Source organism: Sus scrofa, chromosome 16, assembly GCF_000003025.6.
Source record: "Sus scrofa isolate TJ Tabasco breed Duroc chromosome 16, Sscrofa11.1, whole genome shotgun sequence".
NCBI lineage: Eukaryota > Metazoa > Chordata > Mammalia > Artiodactyla > Suidae > Sus > Sus scrofa.
This window is the reverse complement of record NC_010458.4, coordinates 39,492,378-39,512,220: the sequence shown is the minus strand read 5'-3', so window position 1 is coordinate 39,512,220 and position 19,843 is coordinate 39,492,378. Positions and strand designations below refer to the sequence as shown.

Here is a 19,843-nt window from a genome sequence, read left to right as displayed (position 1 = left end):
AATCTTCCTTAAGATTTCAGATGATATCTCTGGAATATCATCCATCCATTCAGACCATACTTCTGGACACACTGATAATATAGAATCTTATTTCTCCAGACTCAGATGCCGTCATTTTGGTTCTCACTGAGAGCTCTCTTTCTGCTTACATATAGCTGCTTTCTTGCTATATTTTTACATGGTGATAAGCAAAAAGAGCCTTTTTTTAAAAAAGGTATTTGGTGAACTGGTTTCATAAGTGCATTTGATGACTCATATTTTTCTTTTTTCTTTTTTTTTTCTTTTCTTTCTGTAATTCTTAGGATAATTTCTTCTTTTTCCTAAAGGTTTAAGAAGCACATCTTGTCTTTAGAGAAATTTATAGGCATGATTTATATAAGCAAGTGTTGTAACATTGCTACTAAGGAAAAAATTTTAATTTTTTAAATGTTCTAATAAATAAACAGGTGATTTGTGATTAGCAGGTATGTTTCATATTACCTGGGCAAGCATCATTCTTATGATACCAAGTGTGTATATAATACCTGAGTCATTTGCAATTGAATAAATTGTCTTCTTTTTATTTTCCTTTTCTGCAGAAGAACTTCCTCATTGGGTCCTGTCAGCTATGAAGTGTTTGGCAAATTGTAAGTGCTAATTATCTGCCAGTTTTATGAAATTAACAGAAATTAGTGCCCTGAATTAGAAAATATTTTTCTCAGTGGCCTGAACATTTATTTGACAACTGTGAGACTGGCAGTTAATTGTTTGGGTATTACTGTGCTTTCAGTGATAAATTTGTGACAGCGAAAGGGCTGAGTTTTAGAATCTTTTTAAAGGTATTTTGTGTTTCCATTTTCTAGTGGATATAATCACTCTGCATACAGATAAAGTCCACACTGCTGCTTCTGAATGCTTCATCATAGGAAAGAGTAGTTAGTAATTTTGAATGTAGTAGTGTAATAGATAAAAACATGTTACTATTTTTTAGGTTTTTATTACTAAAACCTATATTTTTATTCCTAAAACATGTATTTCTAAGTATGTCTTATATTTATATCATCAGTTGACTCAGCAGATTCTGTTTTCTAGTGGCTTTAGTTTAAGTTAGAAATAAATGTTTCAGAAGGCTAATTGGTATGCAGCGTGGTTTGGAAGAACCTGCATGCAGAGAAATAAGAAAGGCTGTTTCAGTAATTTGGCTGTAAGGTGAGGGGGCCTGGACCAGGGCCATCCCTCCGAAGATTTTCACTGGCATGAAACTACCTCGCCTGATATAGGCATTGTGAAGAAATGAATTATTATGGTTATCTCAATAACACTATGATTTTCCTGGGATTTTCAGAAGGCTCAACCCAAAGAAGGGATTCTAATTATTACTGGCTTAACCCAAACAAATGATTTTAATGAGAAGACTTGTAGTTATTTTGGCTGATGGATAATGGTCATATTTGATGTATAGGGTCTTTTGAGTATCAAAGATGACCTCAAAGAGGTGGTTTCTTCCCTTTTGGATAAGACTAGCGTGCACAGAGATAGGTGTATATATTCTTGAATTAGTAGGCTCTGAGTTATTAATTAAACTGAAATCATTTTTAAAAAATTTATTTTATTGAAGTGTAGTTGATTTACAAGATTGTGTTAATTTCTGCTGTATAGCAAAATGATTCAATTTATATATATATGTAAATATATATATATACACACATATATATTCAAATATATTATTTTTCATTATGGGTTATCACAGGATAGTGAATATAGTTCCCTGTGCTGTACAATAGGACTTTATTTTTTATCTTTTTTTTTTTGGTCTTTTTAGGGCCATACCTGCGGCATATGGAATTTCCCAGGCTAGGGGTCATTCGGAGCTGTAGCTGCCAATCTATGCCACAGCCATAGCAGTGCAGGATCCAAGCCACGTCTGTGACCTAATCCACAGCTCATGGCATTGCCCAATCCTTAACCCACTGAGTGAGCCAGGGATCAAACCTATGTCCTCATGGATACTAGTCGGGTTCCTTACCACTGAGCCTTATTTATCTATTTTATATATAATCTGTTCATCCCAAACTCCAAATTCACCCCTCCCTGATCCTGCCTCCTCTGTGGCAACCACAAGTCTCTTTTCTATGTCTGTGAGCCTATTTCTGTTTCATAGATAAGTTCATTTGTGTCATTTTCTTTTTTTGGGGGGGCCACACTTGTGACATGTAAAAGTTCCAGGTCAGAGATCGAACATGCACCACTGCAGAAACAGCTACAGCAGTGATAAAGCCAGATCCTTAACCCACTGAGCCACAAGGGAATTCCTGATTTTAGAGTGAAACTAAAGTAACTGTTTATCTCACTGTGGGTAATCTCAGTGGCAATATATAGAAAATGATTACATACCATCATCTGGAATATGAATAGCAATATTAGTTTATGTGAAGCCCAAAGTTCTCTGTTTAACTTTTTTTTTTTTTGTATTTTTAGGGCCACACCCATGGCATATGGAGGTTCCCAGGCTAGGGGTCTAATCTGGGCTGTAGCTGCCAGCCTACGCCACAGCAATGCCAGATCCGACGACAACGACGGATCCCTGACCTGCTGAGCGAGGCCAAGGCTCAAACCCGCAACCTCATGGTTCCTAGTCGGATTCATTTCTGCTGCTCCACGATGGGAACTCCTGTGTTTAACTATTAAGATTTCATTGTTTTGGGTTAATATTTTGGAGCCTCTGAGATGTAGAATCCTGTGGTTTTATTTTGGCGGAGTGCTCTTTATTCTTGCTCAGTCATTTGAAGTAAATTAATCTAAATTATATCTTTGGCTAGAGTTGGCAATGACAAAATAGAAAGTATAAATGAGTTAAATGACCCACTTATGGATATTTGGAAAATCAAAGATTTAGAAGTTGATCAGCTGGGAATGAACAGAGAAAGCTAATATTACAAATCTAGGCTATAATTCATTGTAAAGTGTAAAATAAGGTGTGTATAGTGTATATATGATACATTGTAAGTGTATATTATGATGTTGAATTTTCAGTGGTGATCAAAATGTAATAAAGAGTATAATTTTTCCCTCAAGCAAGATATGTACAGAATGCCACAAAACTTCTGCAGAAAGGTTAGAGTAACTGGAATACCTTATCAGTAGAGGGGAAAAAACCGTGAGGATCCACTTAGTGACATTCTCCATGTGTGTGAAGTGGTGTTATGTTAGGTAGAAATTCTTGGCAACAGGGGCACAGGATTCACTGCACAGGATTCCCAGTGCAGTGCTTTACAGATGATTGGCACATAAAGATGCTTGTTTATGTGTCAAAAAAAGGCTGCCGAAGGGCAAGGTCAGCCTCTTGAATAGTTTTATAAAATTACTAATTTTTCTACATTCTCATTGCCCCCCCCTTTACTTTGAGTCTATCAAAGTCATGGTCTGTTCCTATCCTTCTTATCCTCAGTGAGTCTAGGTTCCTGTTATGGAGGTCTACTAGGGAGCAGAAAGAATAGCCTGGTTACATGAGATTCTGAAGGCCTCCTGCCTCTTTTTCTGTAGGTTCGCTGCTCATCTCTTTCCTCTGGGCCTGTCTGCATTTATTATAGACCATATGCCTGGGCACTTTCTTTGTTCGCCAGCCTCATGGTTGGCTACAGAATGAGGGACTGATACTAAATAAATACAAAACCATGTTAACTGTCTTTCTTCTTTGTACACATAGATTGCAAGAATCCAATAAAGAAATGGATGCAAACAGTTCTTTCCCAAAGTCTTTCAGGAATAACATTTATAAAAACTAGATTTAAAAAAAAATTCTGAAATTCAAGATGATTGAAACACAAAAGATCTTAGAAATATGGCCTTCTCTCATAGGGCTCGCCATGCACTGACATTTTTAGGGAAACTTTTTGTTTGTTTTTGCATATTTTAAACAAAAATTATGAAATGCTCACAGAGGGTACAACTGCTTAGAATAAACTGCATACTTATCCTAGGAGGGAATAATTCAAGGTAATGTATATATTGCTTGCTGAAACATAGCAAACTATTTCAATTGACTAAACCTGGGATATTTTAGAGGTGGAAGCAAGTAAAAATGGTGGCTTTATTTGCTGCTAGGTTAATGAGGTACCACACATATAGATCTTTCGTAATTTTCATTATTTTAGTCAAGTAAATTAAGTTATTTTATAAAAAGTGTACAGAATGTTGAAAGGTAAGAGAATTTTTAGGGAGACTGTCAAAAAGCCATATTTACTATGTCCCAGTGACCTTGAAATGTGAAGCCTAGAATGCTTAAATGTTCTTTTTTTTTATTTGATCCTTTCTTTTTCTTTTTTTTCCCTTGTCTTTTTTTTTTTTTTTTTTTTTTTTCTGCTTTTTAAGTCTGTCCCCACAGCATATGGAAGTTCCCAGGCTAGTGGTTGAATCCGAGCTACAGCTGTTGGCCTACATCACAGCCGTTGGCCTACATCACAGCCACAGCAACTTGGGATCCAGAGTCTGCAACCTACACCACAGCTCATGGCAATGCCGGATCCACCACCCACTGAGCAAGGCCAAGGATTGAACCCGCATCCTCATGGATATTAGTCGGATTTGTTTCCCCTGCACCACAATGGGAACTAACTCTCTGTTTGATCCTTTCTCTTTAGTGACAGTGATGCTGTAGGAAGAATTTCCTTTCAATTTTTACTGGCTTCTTTTGCTCTCCTGAGAGATCTGTTGGGGTACACTTGTTTAGTCTTGTGCTCTGCCTGTCCAGAACTGGCCAATGCAGTTATGTCCCTTTTTTCTTCCATGATGCAATGGAAATAGATGAGACTGGTCAAACCATTCCTCTTGGGATCACTTGCTGTTTCCCTCAGGCATGGATAACTCCAGTTGGTCTCTCCACTTGGCAGTGTCAATCCCATGGTCTGTGTATGGGTTGTTGGGGTGTTTGCTACCAATTCTGCAGAGAGCTAAGATTTCTTGTTCCTCTTTGGTCCCAGGTACCAGTGGATTTTTGCCTCACTTGTTCCAGGCTTTTCTGTTCCTCAGTTGTTCCAGATTTCCAGATTTACTTTGCAATATGACTCTGCTTGATAAATTATCCTTTTTTTAATTTTTTTTTTTTTTTTGGTCTTTTTAGGGCCACCCTCTTGCATATGGAGGTTCCCAGGCTACGGGTTGAATCAGAGTTGGATCTGCCAGCCTTTGCCACAGCCACAGCAACTCGGGATCTGAGCCACATCTGTGACCTACACCACAGCTCACAGCGGCACAGATTCTTAACCCACTGAATGAGGCCGTGGATCGAACCCGAGGTCCTCATGAATACTAATTGAGTTCTTTAACCACTGAGCCACAACGGAAACTCCTAAAAAATTTTTTTTAGCAGAAACATCAGTTTGTTTCTGCTTTCGTGTTATTTTCAATTGTAATTCTGTTTAATAAAAAACTCATTAAATGCCACTATTCACTCAAAAGCATTATTTGGTAAATAAAACTTGGAATCATAGATCAAGAAATTGAACAGGAATTTAGAAGTTGTCTTATCTATAGCCTCTGTTTAAGCACCTTTTTTTTTTTTTTGATGAACTATCTTTTGATGGTTGAGGATCAAATGGAGAGTTTAATGATCAGACTGAATTATAAGACACAATGTAAAATCTTTTCACAATAACTTTAGGAGAAAGAGTATACATTCTTTTCAGTCTAATATATTTTAGAGGCAGAAATTTTTTAATTTCACTCAACTCTGATTCTGGGATTTTATAATAAATATAGCAATGATGAAATAATGAAAAGTTTTAAGATTTGTTTATTATGTATGTGAGGTAACTACTATATTAGTTAGCTATATCAAGATTAGGACAATATTATGAATTATAATTGTTTACATTTAATAAAAATGCCTTTCAGAAGGACATAAAAGAGAGTGGGTTTCTTTGAAAATGGAAGTAAGCTAGTGATTTTCCTCATTGTTTTAGAATAGATTTCAACTTAGACATAAAGCAGATTTGTTTAAGTAAAATGCATAATGTCAATTTTCCCCTCGAGCTTTTCTGATCTTGAATGTCTGTACCCACCACATATGCACAGTGACTAATATTTAGAGGCGATTGACCCATTAATGTTTTTCTTTCTTTCCCTTTTTCAATAGGGCCTAACTGTTCAGATTTGAAGCAGCCTATGTATTTAGGATTTGAAAAAGATGTCTTTAAAACTATAGCCGATTACTATGGTAACTTGAAAGAGCCTCTGCTTACATTTCACCTCTTTGATGCCTTCGTCAGTGTATTAGGTAAGTTGGAATGTAATTAATGAATGTATATCCTCATTAATGATATTTTTCACTGTCTCGAGATTTCTCTTAGCCCAACTTCCATAAAAACTGATGGGATGCCTGCCTAGTTGGAGTCCTGCTCTATGAAGGAGGAAAAGAAAATGGTTAAGCTCTGTTCCAAACAAGGACCAATAATTTTTACTTCTTAACAAAGAATAATATGTTTTATCTCATTTTTGTACAAAAAGGAATAATTTTATTGGTAGAGAATGTAAAGTTAACATTTACTGTTTATGAGTAAGTCTACCACTCTAGAAATGACATCATAACAGTCAAGTGTGAGAGATATATTTTCATTTAGACATCTAATTTCTTTTTATATAAGGAACAGGTTTTTGTTTTTGTTATGTTAGGGCCGCACCCACAGCATATAGAAATTCCCAGGTCCAATAGGAGCTGTAGCTGCTGGCCTACGCCACAGCCAATATAATACGAGATCTGAGCCTCATCTGTGACTTATACCACAGCTCATGTCAACGTTGGATCCTTAACCCACTGAGTGAGGCCAGGGACCAAACCCGCATCCTCATGGATCCTAGTCGGGTTCGTTAACTGCTGAGCCACGAAGGGAACTCCCAGTAAGAGGTTTTTTTAGGACTATTTTTTATTTGTTATGTGTAAAATGAATATAGTAACTATTACTTTCTAAAACTTGTTGCTATTTCTCACATAGATTCATTTATGTTTCAGAATTTATATTGTCAAAGAAACATTTTTTTAAATCAATATTATTGATATAGTTCTTTTGATGTAGTTCCTTTTTTCATGGAAATCAGATTTTTCCTGTTGCTGTTGTGTTTGTTCAATATGTATTATTGTTTTCTTCTGAAAAGACTTGCTTTCATGACCAAATTGCTGTGGGTATCATATCATTATGTAAATTCGTAGGAATTAGCATACTCTTGGTTTTGAGTGATGTGGTTTTAGCAGTCTTCACCTTCCCATTTCTTCTCTTCCCTTTCTTCTATCTTAATTTCTTCTGGAAAAGTTTAGATGCTGCCTAGTGTCCTAACAAAATGAAATATCAGCAGTATGTGAATAGTTTACCTAATCTATTAGCTCAATATTTTAAATTTTAGGATTTTTAAAAATAGGATTTCTGATAATAAGCAAAATAGAACAATAATAAATCATGTACATAAGAGAAGTTTGTTTTCGGAGAGACCAATAAGGGGATTAGGCCAGATGAGAAACAGATGAGGGGATTAGGCCTATCGCTGTATTTTGAGCACTGGGTCTTCTTGGTATTTTGTTTTCCACCAAGGAGGAGTGGAGGCTTATGTGAATATCATGCCTAAAGATGAGTACTTGCTGTTGTTTAATATGCATAAAGACTAATTGAGTAGATTCTCATTATAGCCACTTAATGCCATTATGACCCTGGTGAAAGAATTCTAAAGATGTATTAAAAGAATACCTCTTAGATATTTTTCTCATTTTCCATTTCCATAATGTTTTATGGTAAAATGATCTGATTTGGAAACAAAGAACTTGGAACTTAAAAAAAAGCCAAATTCCAGTTTAAATCAGCTATGTTTGTGATGTCGCTGGTCTATTCTACCCCAATTGTTCATTTTGATCTCAGCTAGGAATTAAAGCTGTTTTTTTTCTAAGTTGATGTCAGAGTCAACCACCCTCTAAAATATTATCTGTTGAGGGTTTAAGGTGGAGAAGAATGGATAGCATGGAGAATGTATTGTACTTACTTATCAGCAATAGTAGACTAATGTGTATAGATGGTGACAAGTATTAACTTTCCCTGATCCAATTCTTCTCAAGTGAATATATTTCAGTTTCTCTGCTTTGAAAGCATAGTGAAGGAAGAAAAAAAGGATGGTCTTCTAGATTATGGAAGACCATAATTTATTCATATGAAGAATAAAGATTATATAATGTAGCAATCCTGTTAGAATCTGTGGGAAAGGTATCATAGGTATGTACAAACTGGATATGTAGGTTGAATCCCAGGAGGACTGGCTTATTCCTTAAACCTTTTGACCAACTTTGGCTGGAATAGGATGCCCTTAGATAAAATACTTTAAAGTAGGTAATCAGTCTACTTTGTGTAGAAGTAATTTCTTTTCTTTCTTTTTTTTGTCTTTTGCTTTTTAGGCTGTACCTGGGGCATATGGAGGTTCCCAGGCTAGGGGTCTAATTTTTGCTATTGCTGCCAGCTTACACCACAGCCACAGCCATGCCAGATCCGAGCCATGTCCGCTTCCTACACCACAGCTCACGGCAACGCCAGATCCTTAACCCATTGAGTGAGGCCAGGGATCGAACCCGCAACCTCATGGTTCCTAGTCGGATTTGTTTCTGCTGTGCCACAGTGGGAACTCCGTATAATTTTCAATTTTCTTTTTCTTTTTTTTTTCTTTTTTTAGGGCTGCACCCTCGGCATGTGGAGGTTCCCAGGCTAGGGGTCAAATCACAGCTGCAGCTGCTGGCCTACACCACAACCACAGCAACCCAGGATCTGAGCCGAGTCTGCGACCTACACCACAGGTCATGGCAATGCTGGATCCGTAACCCACTAAGCGAGACCAGGGATCAAACCCGAATCTTCATGGATCCTAGTTGTGTTCATTAACCACTGAGCCACGAAGGGAACTCTGTGTAGAAGTAATTTCAATGGAAATGATTTTCAGTTTAGTTAATGAATTTCTTTTGAGTGTTATCGCTTTGCTTCTAGTATGAAATAGTGCTAGCTCCATGCCAAAGCTGTGACCTTGTGAGTATTTACTCTTTGGTACATGAAACAGGACATTGAAGAGTTCTTAAAAATAAGAGAGAGAAAGAGAGAGGAAAAAAGAGAGTTTTGGAGTTATAAGACTTATTCTTCACCTTAAAATAAAATAAAAAAATGTTCACTTTGGCTTAGCAGCCTAACCTAATGACATAAGTGGTCCATAGTAATAGATCCTCATTTCCGACATGGTAGTTTCTTGTATTAAGATCAGAGTTTGGCTGACTCTTGAATAGGGTGAAAATGAGATGGGATAGTGGCCTTTACTTATATTTCACATGCACCCCAGAATTCACTGAGCTGTGTGGCTTGCAATAAGTGAGAACTGAGGAAAGGAGAAGGCAGGAAACAAACACATAAGGGCATGGGAGCAGGGGAGAGTGCTTTGGAAAAATTGGGTGGCTTGTGTGTTTTATGATGTTATAATCTGAGATCTGAGTGATCTCTAAACCAAATCTGACTCATAAGTACATCTGATTTAATGTATGTGTTTTAAAAAGAAAATTTAATTGTCAAACTTGAAGAATCAGGAAATTCACGTAAGAATTTATATTTTTGGCTTCTTTAAAAAATTGGAAAATCTGGCAGTTGTGGACTTGAATTTTCAATGGTACACGCTGCTCTGTCTGTGTAATGAGTGCCTGCCTCCACCAGAAGGAGCCAGCGTTTCAGAGACATGAACTCCAATTTGTGGAGGCTCCAGGGCGCCCCGTTTTCTCAGACACTGACACCCTTTGCTCATTTATTCCATTTATCTGCTCCAAAAGGCAGGTGAGCTTGCGGCTCCTGGTTTATGTGCTAATAGGCCTGAAGGCTGACACAGTAGCTTTTTGCTGTTTCCTTTCTCCTTGATGTTAAGTTGAGAAAATGCGTTGAAATTCACTAGACTGGTTATACACTGGGTTATCTAACTCCTCCTGTGTTTTTTTTAACCCAGAAATATCCATAAGGTTAGGTTTTCTGCTCTTGGGTTCTTCTGTGTAGAGACTTCTAGGAGATCCTCTGGAGCTGTGTGCCATCTCTGCGTTGTTACATCTCTGCCCTGGCGTGCTTCAAGCTATATCAGGGTCCTCATCCTTAGGGGAAAAAAGTTCTTTTTTTCAGAGACTGCCCAGTTGGTGGACTTGACCAGACAGAGGGCTATTGGACACATGGGTCAAAAGTTCTTGCTGGTGGTGCTCCCTGCTTTCAGGGCCCAGGGTGTATGGCCCAAGCTTTGGAAGATGAAGGTGGGCCAAGGTAAAGATATTCAATCACCTTCAAACGTTATGGCTACTGTTATGTCAAGACTGGGAATAAAGTCAACTCAGGTACTTCTTAAAGATGGAAATTTAGGGAAATGCCTAGGTATTTCCTGGCTACAACTAAATATTTAACCTCTTTATAAGTATATTGGTAATAACTAGGATAATTGACAAAACTTGGGAAAAAATTTAAGACCTTCCTCATACTATTCAGCAGGATAAATTCCAGCTGGATCATAGAATTAAATATAAAGATTACAAAATTTTAGGAGTTCCTGCTGTGGCACAGTGGGTTAACTATCTGACTGCAGCATCTCAGGTTGCTGTGGAAGTGCGGGTGCAATCATTGGCCTGGCACAGTGAGCTAAAGGACCTGGCATTGCTGCAGCTGCACAGTAGGATGCAGCTGCAGCTTGGATTCAGTCCCTGGGCTGGGAACTCCCATGTGCCACAGGTGTGGACTTAAAAAAAAAAAAATGCAAATTTTTAGAAAAATTTGATGTTTTTCTGATGTTGATGTGGGTGAAGGACTTTCTAAGCATAAAAGCAAAATAACTCATAAAAATGCTATAGCCGTTTGGAACTTTTACTTTAGGAAAGGACATCATCTTGTGTATAGGTGAATCCATGTCTACCTTGAGGCAATTCGCAAAGGCAATGTGTTTGCCTTTCCCTAAAAGCCTCCAGAGAAGTAGTCCCACTTACTGTCTCTTTAGTCAGATAGTTCTTGCCAATTGATGTGTATTTGAATTCTTTTAGCTTAGTGTAAATTACTTTTTATACCACTTCTCAGTGAAAATGAAAATGACGTAAGTTTTTATTCCTTTAACTGAAAACTATAACGAACCCTTCCTGAGTCTCTTGCTCTCTGGCTGAACAGACATGGTCCCATTGGCTTTTCTGGGAACTCCAGGCCTTCTCGAAAGTCTTCAGATTTCACTCTTGTTTTTAAGTTCCCATGAGGAATAGCTTATTCTTAACATTGTCTATGTCAGTGGAATGATCTGGTCTACTTTGCAAAAATGAAAATTTGTGATCCTAATGAGTTGAAAATAGAAATCTGATGTCACCTTTGCAGAATGGGAAGGAGGGTGATAAAGTAGGTGTCACACAAAGCACTGAAGAGTTCTGAACCTGTCACTTGGTCATTATGGCCAAAGTATCACCTAACTTCTAAAACATAGAACATAGCACCTTTCCAATGATTTTGATTTTATTTATTACTTTCAAAAAGATCAGTTGAGTTTCTTTGAGATTTAATTACTTATTCGCTTATCCTTCCGAAATCCAGCTAAATAATGAGATGTTTCCCTAATTGATAAAAAGTCTCACAGATGAATTGCTTAAGTAATTTGGCGGATAGTTTATATTCTTTTCATGATTTTACTCTTATTTCACCAATGAAAACATCACCAAGTTCAGGAAGCTTCGTTTGTTGACCTAGTAGCTCCCACTCTGCTAAATCACTCTTCCTTTCTGGGCCTGTTTTTGTGTGGATAAATGGCAGTAATGCCTGTCATACTTATAGATAGGGAAAAACATGAAAATTAAAGCAACGTGTAAACTTATTTCCTATTAACTACTTGTTTTGAAAACTGCAAAAAATTGGACCAGTGCATAATTTGAGCTGGGATTATCATATCTTGCTATTTGGCCATTTATTCTCTCAAATGATAGGAATTTTTTTTCCCCTGTATTGGTGGTAGATCTATACAACCTATGATTAGGATAAGCCCTATTAGGTCATTCTGAAATGCAAGAAACAAGTTACCTCTGAGACTACAGAAGGTCCTTGTGATTTTCTCAAGAGGAGGAAGATTCAGTATTTTTATGATGACATCGAGATGTAGAAATGATGAGAAATGAAAGTTACTCTTTGAGATTTTGTTTAGCAAAATGAAATGAATCCAAAGAATAAAATAGTTAAAACATTGAAACTCTTTGGTTATAAATAAGGACAATGCTAATGTCCCTCAAAAGTTCTTAAAACAGAACCTTAAGAATAACCAAAACGCTCTTTAAAATTAATAATACTTTATGATCTTAAGGAATCTGCAAGTACTGGTTGAAGATATCTCTTGATATCAACTGTAGACTGTAATGTATATTTGAAAGCTGAATTATCTTGCAATCATTTTTTCCTGAATCTTGTAATGTGTTTTTGTTAATAAGCTTTTAACGAAGAAAAAAAAAAAGATTAGGTAATGGTCAGCAGTGAGAAGGAACTTAGGAAATAGAAACAGAGAGCTCAAATTGTTTTTGAGAAGTTAAGTATTCTTGCATGTATTTGAACTGAGGAAAGCAATATATAGCGTCCCAAGATTCAAAGGCAGAACTAAAAATGAGTCCTGCCTTGACATTTGAACAGATTGAAAAATACCATCCTTGGGACAGGATGCCAGGAAGGAGTTAAGTAGTATAGATATTTCTTTTTTTTTTTTTTTTTTTTGTCTTTTGTCTTTTTAGGCCGCACCTGGGGCCTAGGGAGATTCCCAGGCTAGGGGTCTAATCAGAGCTGTTGCTGCGGGCCTGTACCACAGGCATAGCAATGCCAGATCCGAGCCATGTCTGCTTCCTACACCACAGCTCATGGCAACGCCAGATCCTTAACCCACTAAGCAAGGCCAGGGATCGAACCCACAACCTCATGGTTCCTAGTCAGATTTGTTTCCGCTGTGCCATGACAGGAACTCTTATTTCTTTTTTTTTCTTTTTTTTTTTTTAATATCTTTTGTCTTTTTAGGGCCACACCCACGGCATATGGAGGTTCCCAGGCTAGGGGTTGAATTGGAGCTACAGCTGCCGGCCTACACCACAGCCACAGTAATGTGGGATCCGAGTTGTGTCTGTGACCTACACCATAGCTCCTAGCAACGCCAGATCCTTAACCCATTGAGCAAGGGATCAAACCTGCGTCCTCATGGATAATAGTCAGGTTCGTTAACCACTGAACGGTGACAGGAACTCCAAGTAGTATAGTTATTTCAGATCTTCCCTTTGGTCACATCCATACCCTTTCATGGACCACCCACGTGCTGAGGATTTTCAGTTTTTATCTTCCTCTCAAATCTATCTGTTAAACTCAAGCCTAGAATATCTGTGTGACTGCTGGCTGTGTATTCCTGGATGTTTGTTATATGAGAGCCTTGGTTCAAACAGTAGTCCCTAAGCGATTGTTTCAGAAAAGGCATGTTGGATGTGAATTCTGTGTTGTAGAACAGCGTTATAAAAGCAAACAAACCCATAGAATAGTGTGCAAAACATCACAGTGCATCATATATAATGAGTAGGTAATTTTATAAATTTTTAATCTTAAATATAATCAAAAAAATATTTTTGTGATATAAAATATATTTTGTAATTTTGGTCATAATAAAATTAAAAAAAAACCTTGCTCTAAATTTCATCACTACCTACCTACATAGTAAGATGATTTGAAGATTTAATGAATGTGAAGACTTCTAAGAAAGTATTAATATTTCTCAACATTACTAGTAATAATAGTTAATTGTGAAAGATGCTTATATTACACATGGTTTATCCTTTACACATAGTTAAAAATCTCATGGTTTGTCCTTTATGTTTAGATAAAAATACCTTTTACCTAGAATTATTTTCAGTTTTTTTCCCCTAATTGTTGTGGAAGTAGCATTTTAAAGTGGTTTGAGGGTTTCTTCAGGGATAAACTACATTCTATTTTTATTTTATGAAAGGGAAACTGGCAGTAGTTTTCATTTTAAAACGTGGTTTTCATTTTGAACTCTCAAGAAAATAGTTTTGTGTGCTCTTACTGGTGTAAAAGACCTAGTTTGAAATTTAGCTACATTGAGAAATTCTCTTTTTTTGCTCTCTAATAATTGCCTCAAGTTGAAGAATGCAGAATGGCATTTTATTTGACTATCTACTTACTGAATATTTGTGCATACTCTTTGAACCAACATTTCTACTTCTGTGAATTTATCCTTAGGAAATAACTGGCCAGTTGGTAATATAACATGGCATTTAGGGCGTACATGTCCTAGATTGTCAGGGCTCAAATATACTCTACTATGTGTGTGTGTGATTTGGGCAAATGGTATGATGTCTTTAAGCCTCACTTTTTGTTATCCGTAAATGGAAATGAAAATAGTATCTATCTCATAGAGATTGTTGGAAAGATTAAATGAGATACTGTTAGTGTTTAGCACACTATTAGAGACATAATAAATGCTAAATAAATATTAGCTATTTTCATAATTGTTATAAATTAGGTTCATCATTATAAATGTTAGCTGTTATTATTAGTTTGAATTTTTTAAACTCAAATAATTTTATTACATTTATAGTTGTACAACTATAGCATTTCCATCACAACCCCCCAGCCCATTCCCCTACCCCAAGCCTGTCTCATTTGGCAACCATAAGTTTTTCAAAGTCTGTGAGTCAGTATCTGTTCTGTAAAGAAGTTCATTGTGTCCTTATTTTAGATTCCACATGTAAGTGATAGCATATGACCTTGGTGTCTCACTCTCTGACTAACTTCACTTAGGATGATAATTTCTAGGTCCATCCATGTTGCTGCAAATGCCATTATTTCTTTCCTTTTAATGGCTGAGTAATATTCCATTGTGTATATGTACCACAACTTCTTTATCCACTCCTCTGTTGATGGACATTTAGATTTCCATGTCTTGGCCATTGTAAGTAGTGCTGCAATGAACTTTGAAGTACGTGTATATTTTCCAGTCATAGTTTTCTCTGGATAAATGCCTAGGAGTGGGATTACTAGATCAAATGGTAATTTTATTTTTAGTTTTCTGAGGAATCTCCATCCTGTTTTCCACAGTGGTTGCACCAATTTACACTCCCACCAACAGTGTAATAGGGTCCCTTTTCTCCATACCCTCTCCAGCATTTATGGTTTGTAGACTTTTTTTTTTTCCTGTCTTTTCTAGGACTGCACCTGCAGCATATGGAGGTTCCTAGGCTAGGGGTCTAATCACACCTGTAGCCACTGGCCTATGCCAGAGCCACAGCAACACCAGATCTGAGCTGAGTCTGCAACCTACACCATAGCTCACAGCAACCCCAGATCCTCAACCCACTGAACGAGGCTAGGGATTGAACCTGCAGCCTCATGGTTCCCAGTCAGATTCGTTAACCACCGAGCCATGACGGGAACTCCTGTTTGTAGACTTTTTGATGATGGCCGTTCTGGCAGGTGTAAGGTGGTACCTCCTAGTGGTTTTGATTTGCATTTCTCTAATAATTAGTGATGTCGAATATCTTTTGTGTGTTTTTTGGCCATCTGTATGTCTTCTTTGGAGAACTGTCTTTTTAGATCTTCTGCCCATTTTAATGAGGTTGTTTGTTTTTTAGGTATTGAGCTGCAGGAGGTGTTTATAAATTTTGGAGATTAATCCCTTGTCAGTTGCTTCATCTGCAAATACTTTTTTCCCATTCTGTGGGTTTTTTTGTTTTGTATAGGGTTTCCTTTGCTGTGCAGAAACTTTTCAGTTAAATTAGGTCCCACTTGTTTATTTTTAATTTTCATTACTCTAGGAGATGGATCTGAGAAGATATTGCTGCGGTTTATGTCAGAAAATGTTTGGCCTATGTTTTCCACAGGAGTTATAATAGAGTTATATAACTATGGTATATAGTATATAGATACTATAAGATACTATATATATAGATACTATAATATACTATAGATAACTATAAGAGTTTTATAGTATCCGGTCTTATATTTAGATCTTTAATCCATTTTGAGTTTATTTTTGTGTAAGGTATTAGGAAATGTTCTAATTTCATTCTTTTACATGTAGCTGTCCAGTTTTCCCAGCACCACTTATTGAAGGGACTGTCTTTTCTCCATTGTATATTCTTGCCTCCTTTATCATAGATTAGTTTATCATAAGTGTGTAGCTTTAATTCTGGGCTTTCTATCCTGTTCCACTGATGCACATTTCTGTTTTTGTGCCAGTACCATATGATTTTGTTGACTGTAGCTTTGTAGTATAGTCTGAAGTCAGGGAGCCTGATTCCTCCAGCTCCATTTTTCTTTCCCAGGATGTCTTTGGCTATTCTGGGTCTTTTGTGCTTCCAAATACACTTTAAAATATTTTGTTCGAGTTCTGTGAAAAATGTCTTTGGTAATTTGATAGGAGTTTCATTGAATTTGTAGATTGAGTAGTATAGTCATTTTGATAATATTGATTCTTTGGTCCAAGAGCATGATTTGTCTTTCCATCTGTTTGTGTCACCTTTGATTTCTTTCATCAGTGTCTTACAGTTTTCAGAGTACAGGTCTTTTGTCTCTCTCTCTTTTTGTATTTTCTAGGGCTGCACCAATGGCATATGGAGGTTCCCAGGCTAGGGGTCTAATCGGAGCTGTAGCTTCTGGACGATGCCAGAGCCACAGAAACGCCAGATCTGAGCCGCGTCTGTGGCATACACCACAGCTCATGGCAATCCTGGATCCTTAACCTGCTTAGCGAGGCCAGGAATTGAACCCGCAATCTCATGGGGACGAGCCACGATGGGAGCTCTGGTCTTTTGTCTCTTTAGATAGGTTTATTCCTAAATATTTTATTCTTCCTGATGCAATGGTAAATGGGATTGTTTCCCTACTTTCTCTTTCTGAATGTTAGTTGTTAGTATATAGAAATGCAGTTGATTTCTGTGTGTTCATTTTGTATCCCGCGACTTTGCCAAATTTATTGATGAGCCCTAACAGTTTTCTGGTAGTGTCTTTAGGATTTTCTAGGTATAGTATCATGCCATATGCAAACAGTGACAGTTTTACTTCTACTTTGTGGATTCCTTTTCTTCTCTGATTGCTGGAGCTGGAACTTCCAAAACTGTGTTGAATAGTAGTGGCGAGAGTGAACATCCTTGTCTTATTCCTGATCTCAGCGGGAATTCTTTCAGCTTTTCACCATTGAGAAGATGTTATCTTGTCATATATGGCCTTTATTATGTTGAGATAGGTTCCCTTAATGCCCACTTTCTTGAGGGTTTTTAGATTGGGTGTTGGATTTTGTCAAAAGCTTTTTCTGCCTCTATTGAGAGGATCATATAGTTTTTATTCTTCAGTTTGGTAATGTGGTGTATCACTCTGATTGATTTGTGGATATTGAAGAATCCTTGCATTCCTGGGATAAATCCCACTTGATCATGATGTGCAATCCTTTGAATGTATTGTTGGATGCGGTTTGTTGAGGATGTTTGCATCTATGTTCATCATTGGCCTGTAGTTTTCTTTTTTGGTGGTATCTTTGTCTGGTTTTGGTATCAGGGTGATGGTAGCCTCATAGAATGAGATTGGGAGTGTTCCTTCCTATGCAATTTTTTGGAATCGTTTCAGAAGGATAGGTATTAGCTCTTCTCTGAATGTTTGGTAGAATTTTCTGTGAAGCCATCTGGTCCTGGACTTTTGTTTGTTGGAAGTTTTTTAATCACAGTTTCAATTTCAGTACTTGTGATTGGTCTATTCATCTTTTCTATTTCATCCTGGTTTAGTCTTGGAAGATTGTACTTTTCTAAGAATTTGTCCATTTCTTCTAGATTTTCAGTTTTATTGATGTGTAGTTGCATATAGTAGTCTCTTATGATCCTTTGTATTTCTGTGATGTTGTTGTTACTTCTTTTTCATTTCTAATTTTGTTGACTTGAGTCCTCTCTCTTTTTTTCTTCATAAGTCTGGCTAAGGGTTTATCAATTTTGTTGCGCTTTTCAAAAAACCAGCTTTTTGTTTCATTGATATTTTCTATGGTTATGTTTGTTTCTATTTCATCGATTTCTGCTCTGATCTTTATGATTTCTTTCTTTCTACTAACTTTAGGTCTTGTCTCTTCTCTCTCAAGCTGCTTTAGATGTAAAGTTAGCTTTATTTTAGCTTTTTCTTGTTTGCTGAGGTGGGTTTGTATTACTATAAACTTTCCTCTTAGAATGGCTTTCGATGCATCTCATAGGTTTTGGAGTATCATCTCTTTGTTGTCATTTGCTTCTAGGTATTTTTAAATTTCCTCTTTGATTTCTTCAGTGATCCATTGGTTGTTTAGTAGCATGTTGTTGCGTCTCCTTTTGTATTTTTTGCATTTTTTTTCTTGCATTTTTGTATTTTTTGCATTTTTTTTCTTGTTGATTTCCAGTCATACAGTGCTATGGTCAGAAAAGATGCTTAATATGATCTCAATTTTCTTAAAGTTACCTAGGCTTGATTTGTGGCCCAGAATGTGTTCAGTCCTCAAGAATGTTCCATGTGCCCTTGAGAAGAAGGTATATTCTGCTGCTTTTGGCTGGACTGTCATATAAATATCTATTAAGTCCATCTGGTCTCATGCTTCATTTAGGGCCTGTGTTTCCTTATTGATTTTCTGTCTGGATGATCTGTCAGTTGCTATAAGAGGGTTGCTAAAGTCTACCACTATTATTGTGTTATTGTCAATTTCTCCTTTAAAGGTTCTTAGCAGTTGCCCTATATATTGAGGTGATCCTATGTTGGGTGCATATATATTTACAATTGTTACATTTTCTTCTTGGATTGATCCTTTGATCATTATGTAATGTCCTTCTTTGCCTCTTAAAATACTCTTTATTTTAAGGTTATTTTGTCTGATGTTAGTATTGCTACTCCAGCTTTCTTTTTTTTTTTTTTTTTTTTTGTCTTTTGTCTTTTTAGGGCTGCACCTGCAGCATATGGAGGCTCCCAGGCTAGGGATCTAATCGGAGCTGTAGCCGCCAGCCTACACCACAGCCACAGCCATGCCAGATCCGAGCCACACCTGTGACCTACACAACAGCTCACAGCAATGCCGGATCCTTAACCCACTGAGAGAGGCCAGGGATCGAATCCGCAACCTCATGGTTCCTAGTTGGATTCGTTTCTGCTGTGCCACAATGGAAACTCCCCAGCTTTCTTTTGATTCCTGTTTGCATGGAATATTTTCTTCCATCCTCTCATTTTCAGTTTGTATGCATCCCTAGAAGTGAAGTGGTTCTCTTGAAGACAGCATATATAGGGGTCTTGTTTTTGTATCCATTCAGCCAGTCTGTGTCTTTTGGTTGGGGCATTTAGTCCATTTACATTTAAGGTAATTATTGATGTGTAAGTTCTCATTGCTATTAACTGTTTTGTATTTGTTTTTGTTGCTCTTTTTTTCTTCTCTTCTTCTTTTGTTCTCTCTTATGGTTTGATGACTGTCTTTAGTGTTATATTTGATTTGCTTTTTTTTTATTTATATCTGTATCAATTGTAGAGTTTTGGTTTGTAGTTACCCTGAAGTTTTGATATAGGAGTCTATATGTATCTGAGATTGTTTTAAGTTGTTGGTCTCTTAATTGCAAGTGCATCTACAGTGTCCTGCATTTGTACCCTCCTTTTCTCACAGTTTCTGATTTTGGTAGCATATTTGTGCATGGATGATTTCCTCCCTTTACTGTATATATGCCTTTACTGGTGATCCTTGTCATTGCAGTATTTTTGTTTCTAGTTGTGGCCTTTTCTTTTCTACCCAGAGAAGTTCCTTTAGTATTTATTGTAAAGCTGGTTTAGGGCTGCTGAATTCTCTTAGT

At 37.0% G+C, this 19,843-nt stretch overlaps 1 protein-coding gene across 2 annotated transcripts in view; it reads left to right on the top strand.

Annotated features, from left to right (window-relative positions):
- DEPDC1B (DEP domain containing 1B) overlaps window positions 1–19,843 on the top strand; it is a 92,255-nt gene that overhangs the window by 46,530 nt on the left and 25,882 nt on the right. For both annotated transcript variants that reach the window (XM_003133987.6, XM_013982691.2), the window contains exons 6-7: window positions 579–626; window positions 6,113–6,253. In XM_003133987.6, the coding sequence (XP_003134035.5) occupies window positions 579–626; window positions 6,113–6,253 (189 nt within the window). The remainder of the gene's footprint in view (window positions 1–578; window positions 627–6,112; window positions 6,254–19,843) is intronic.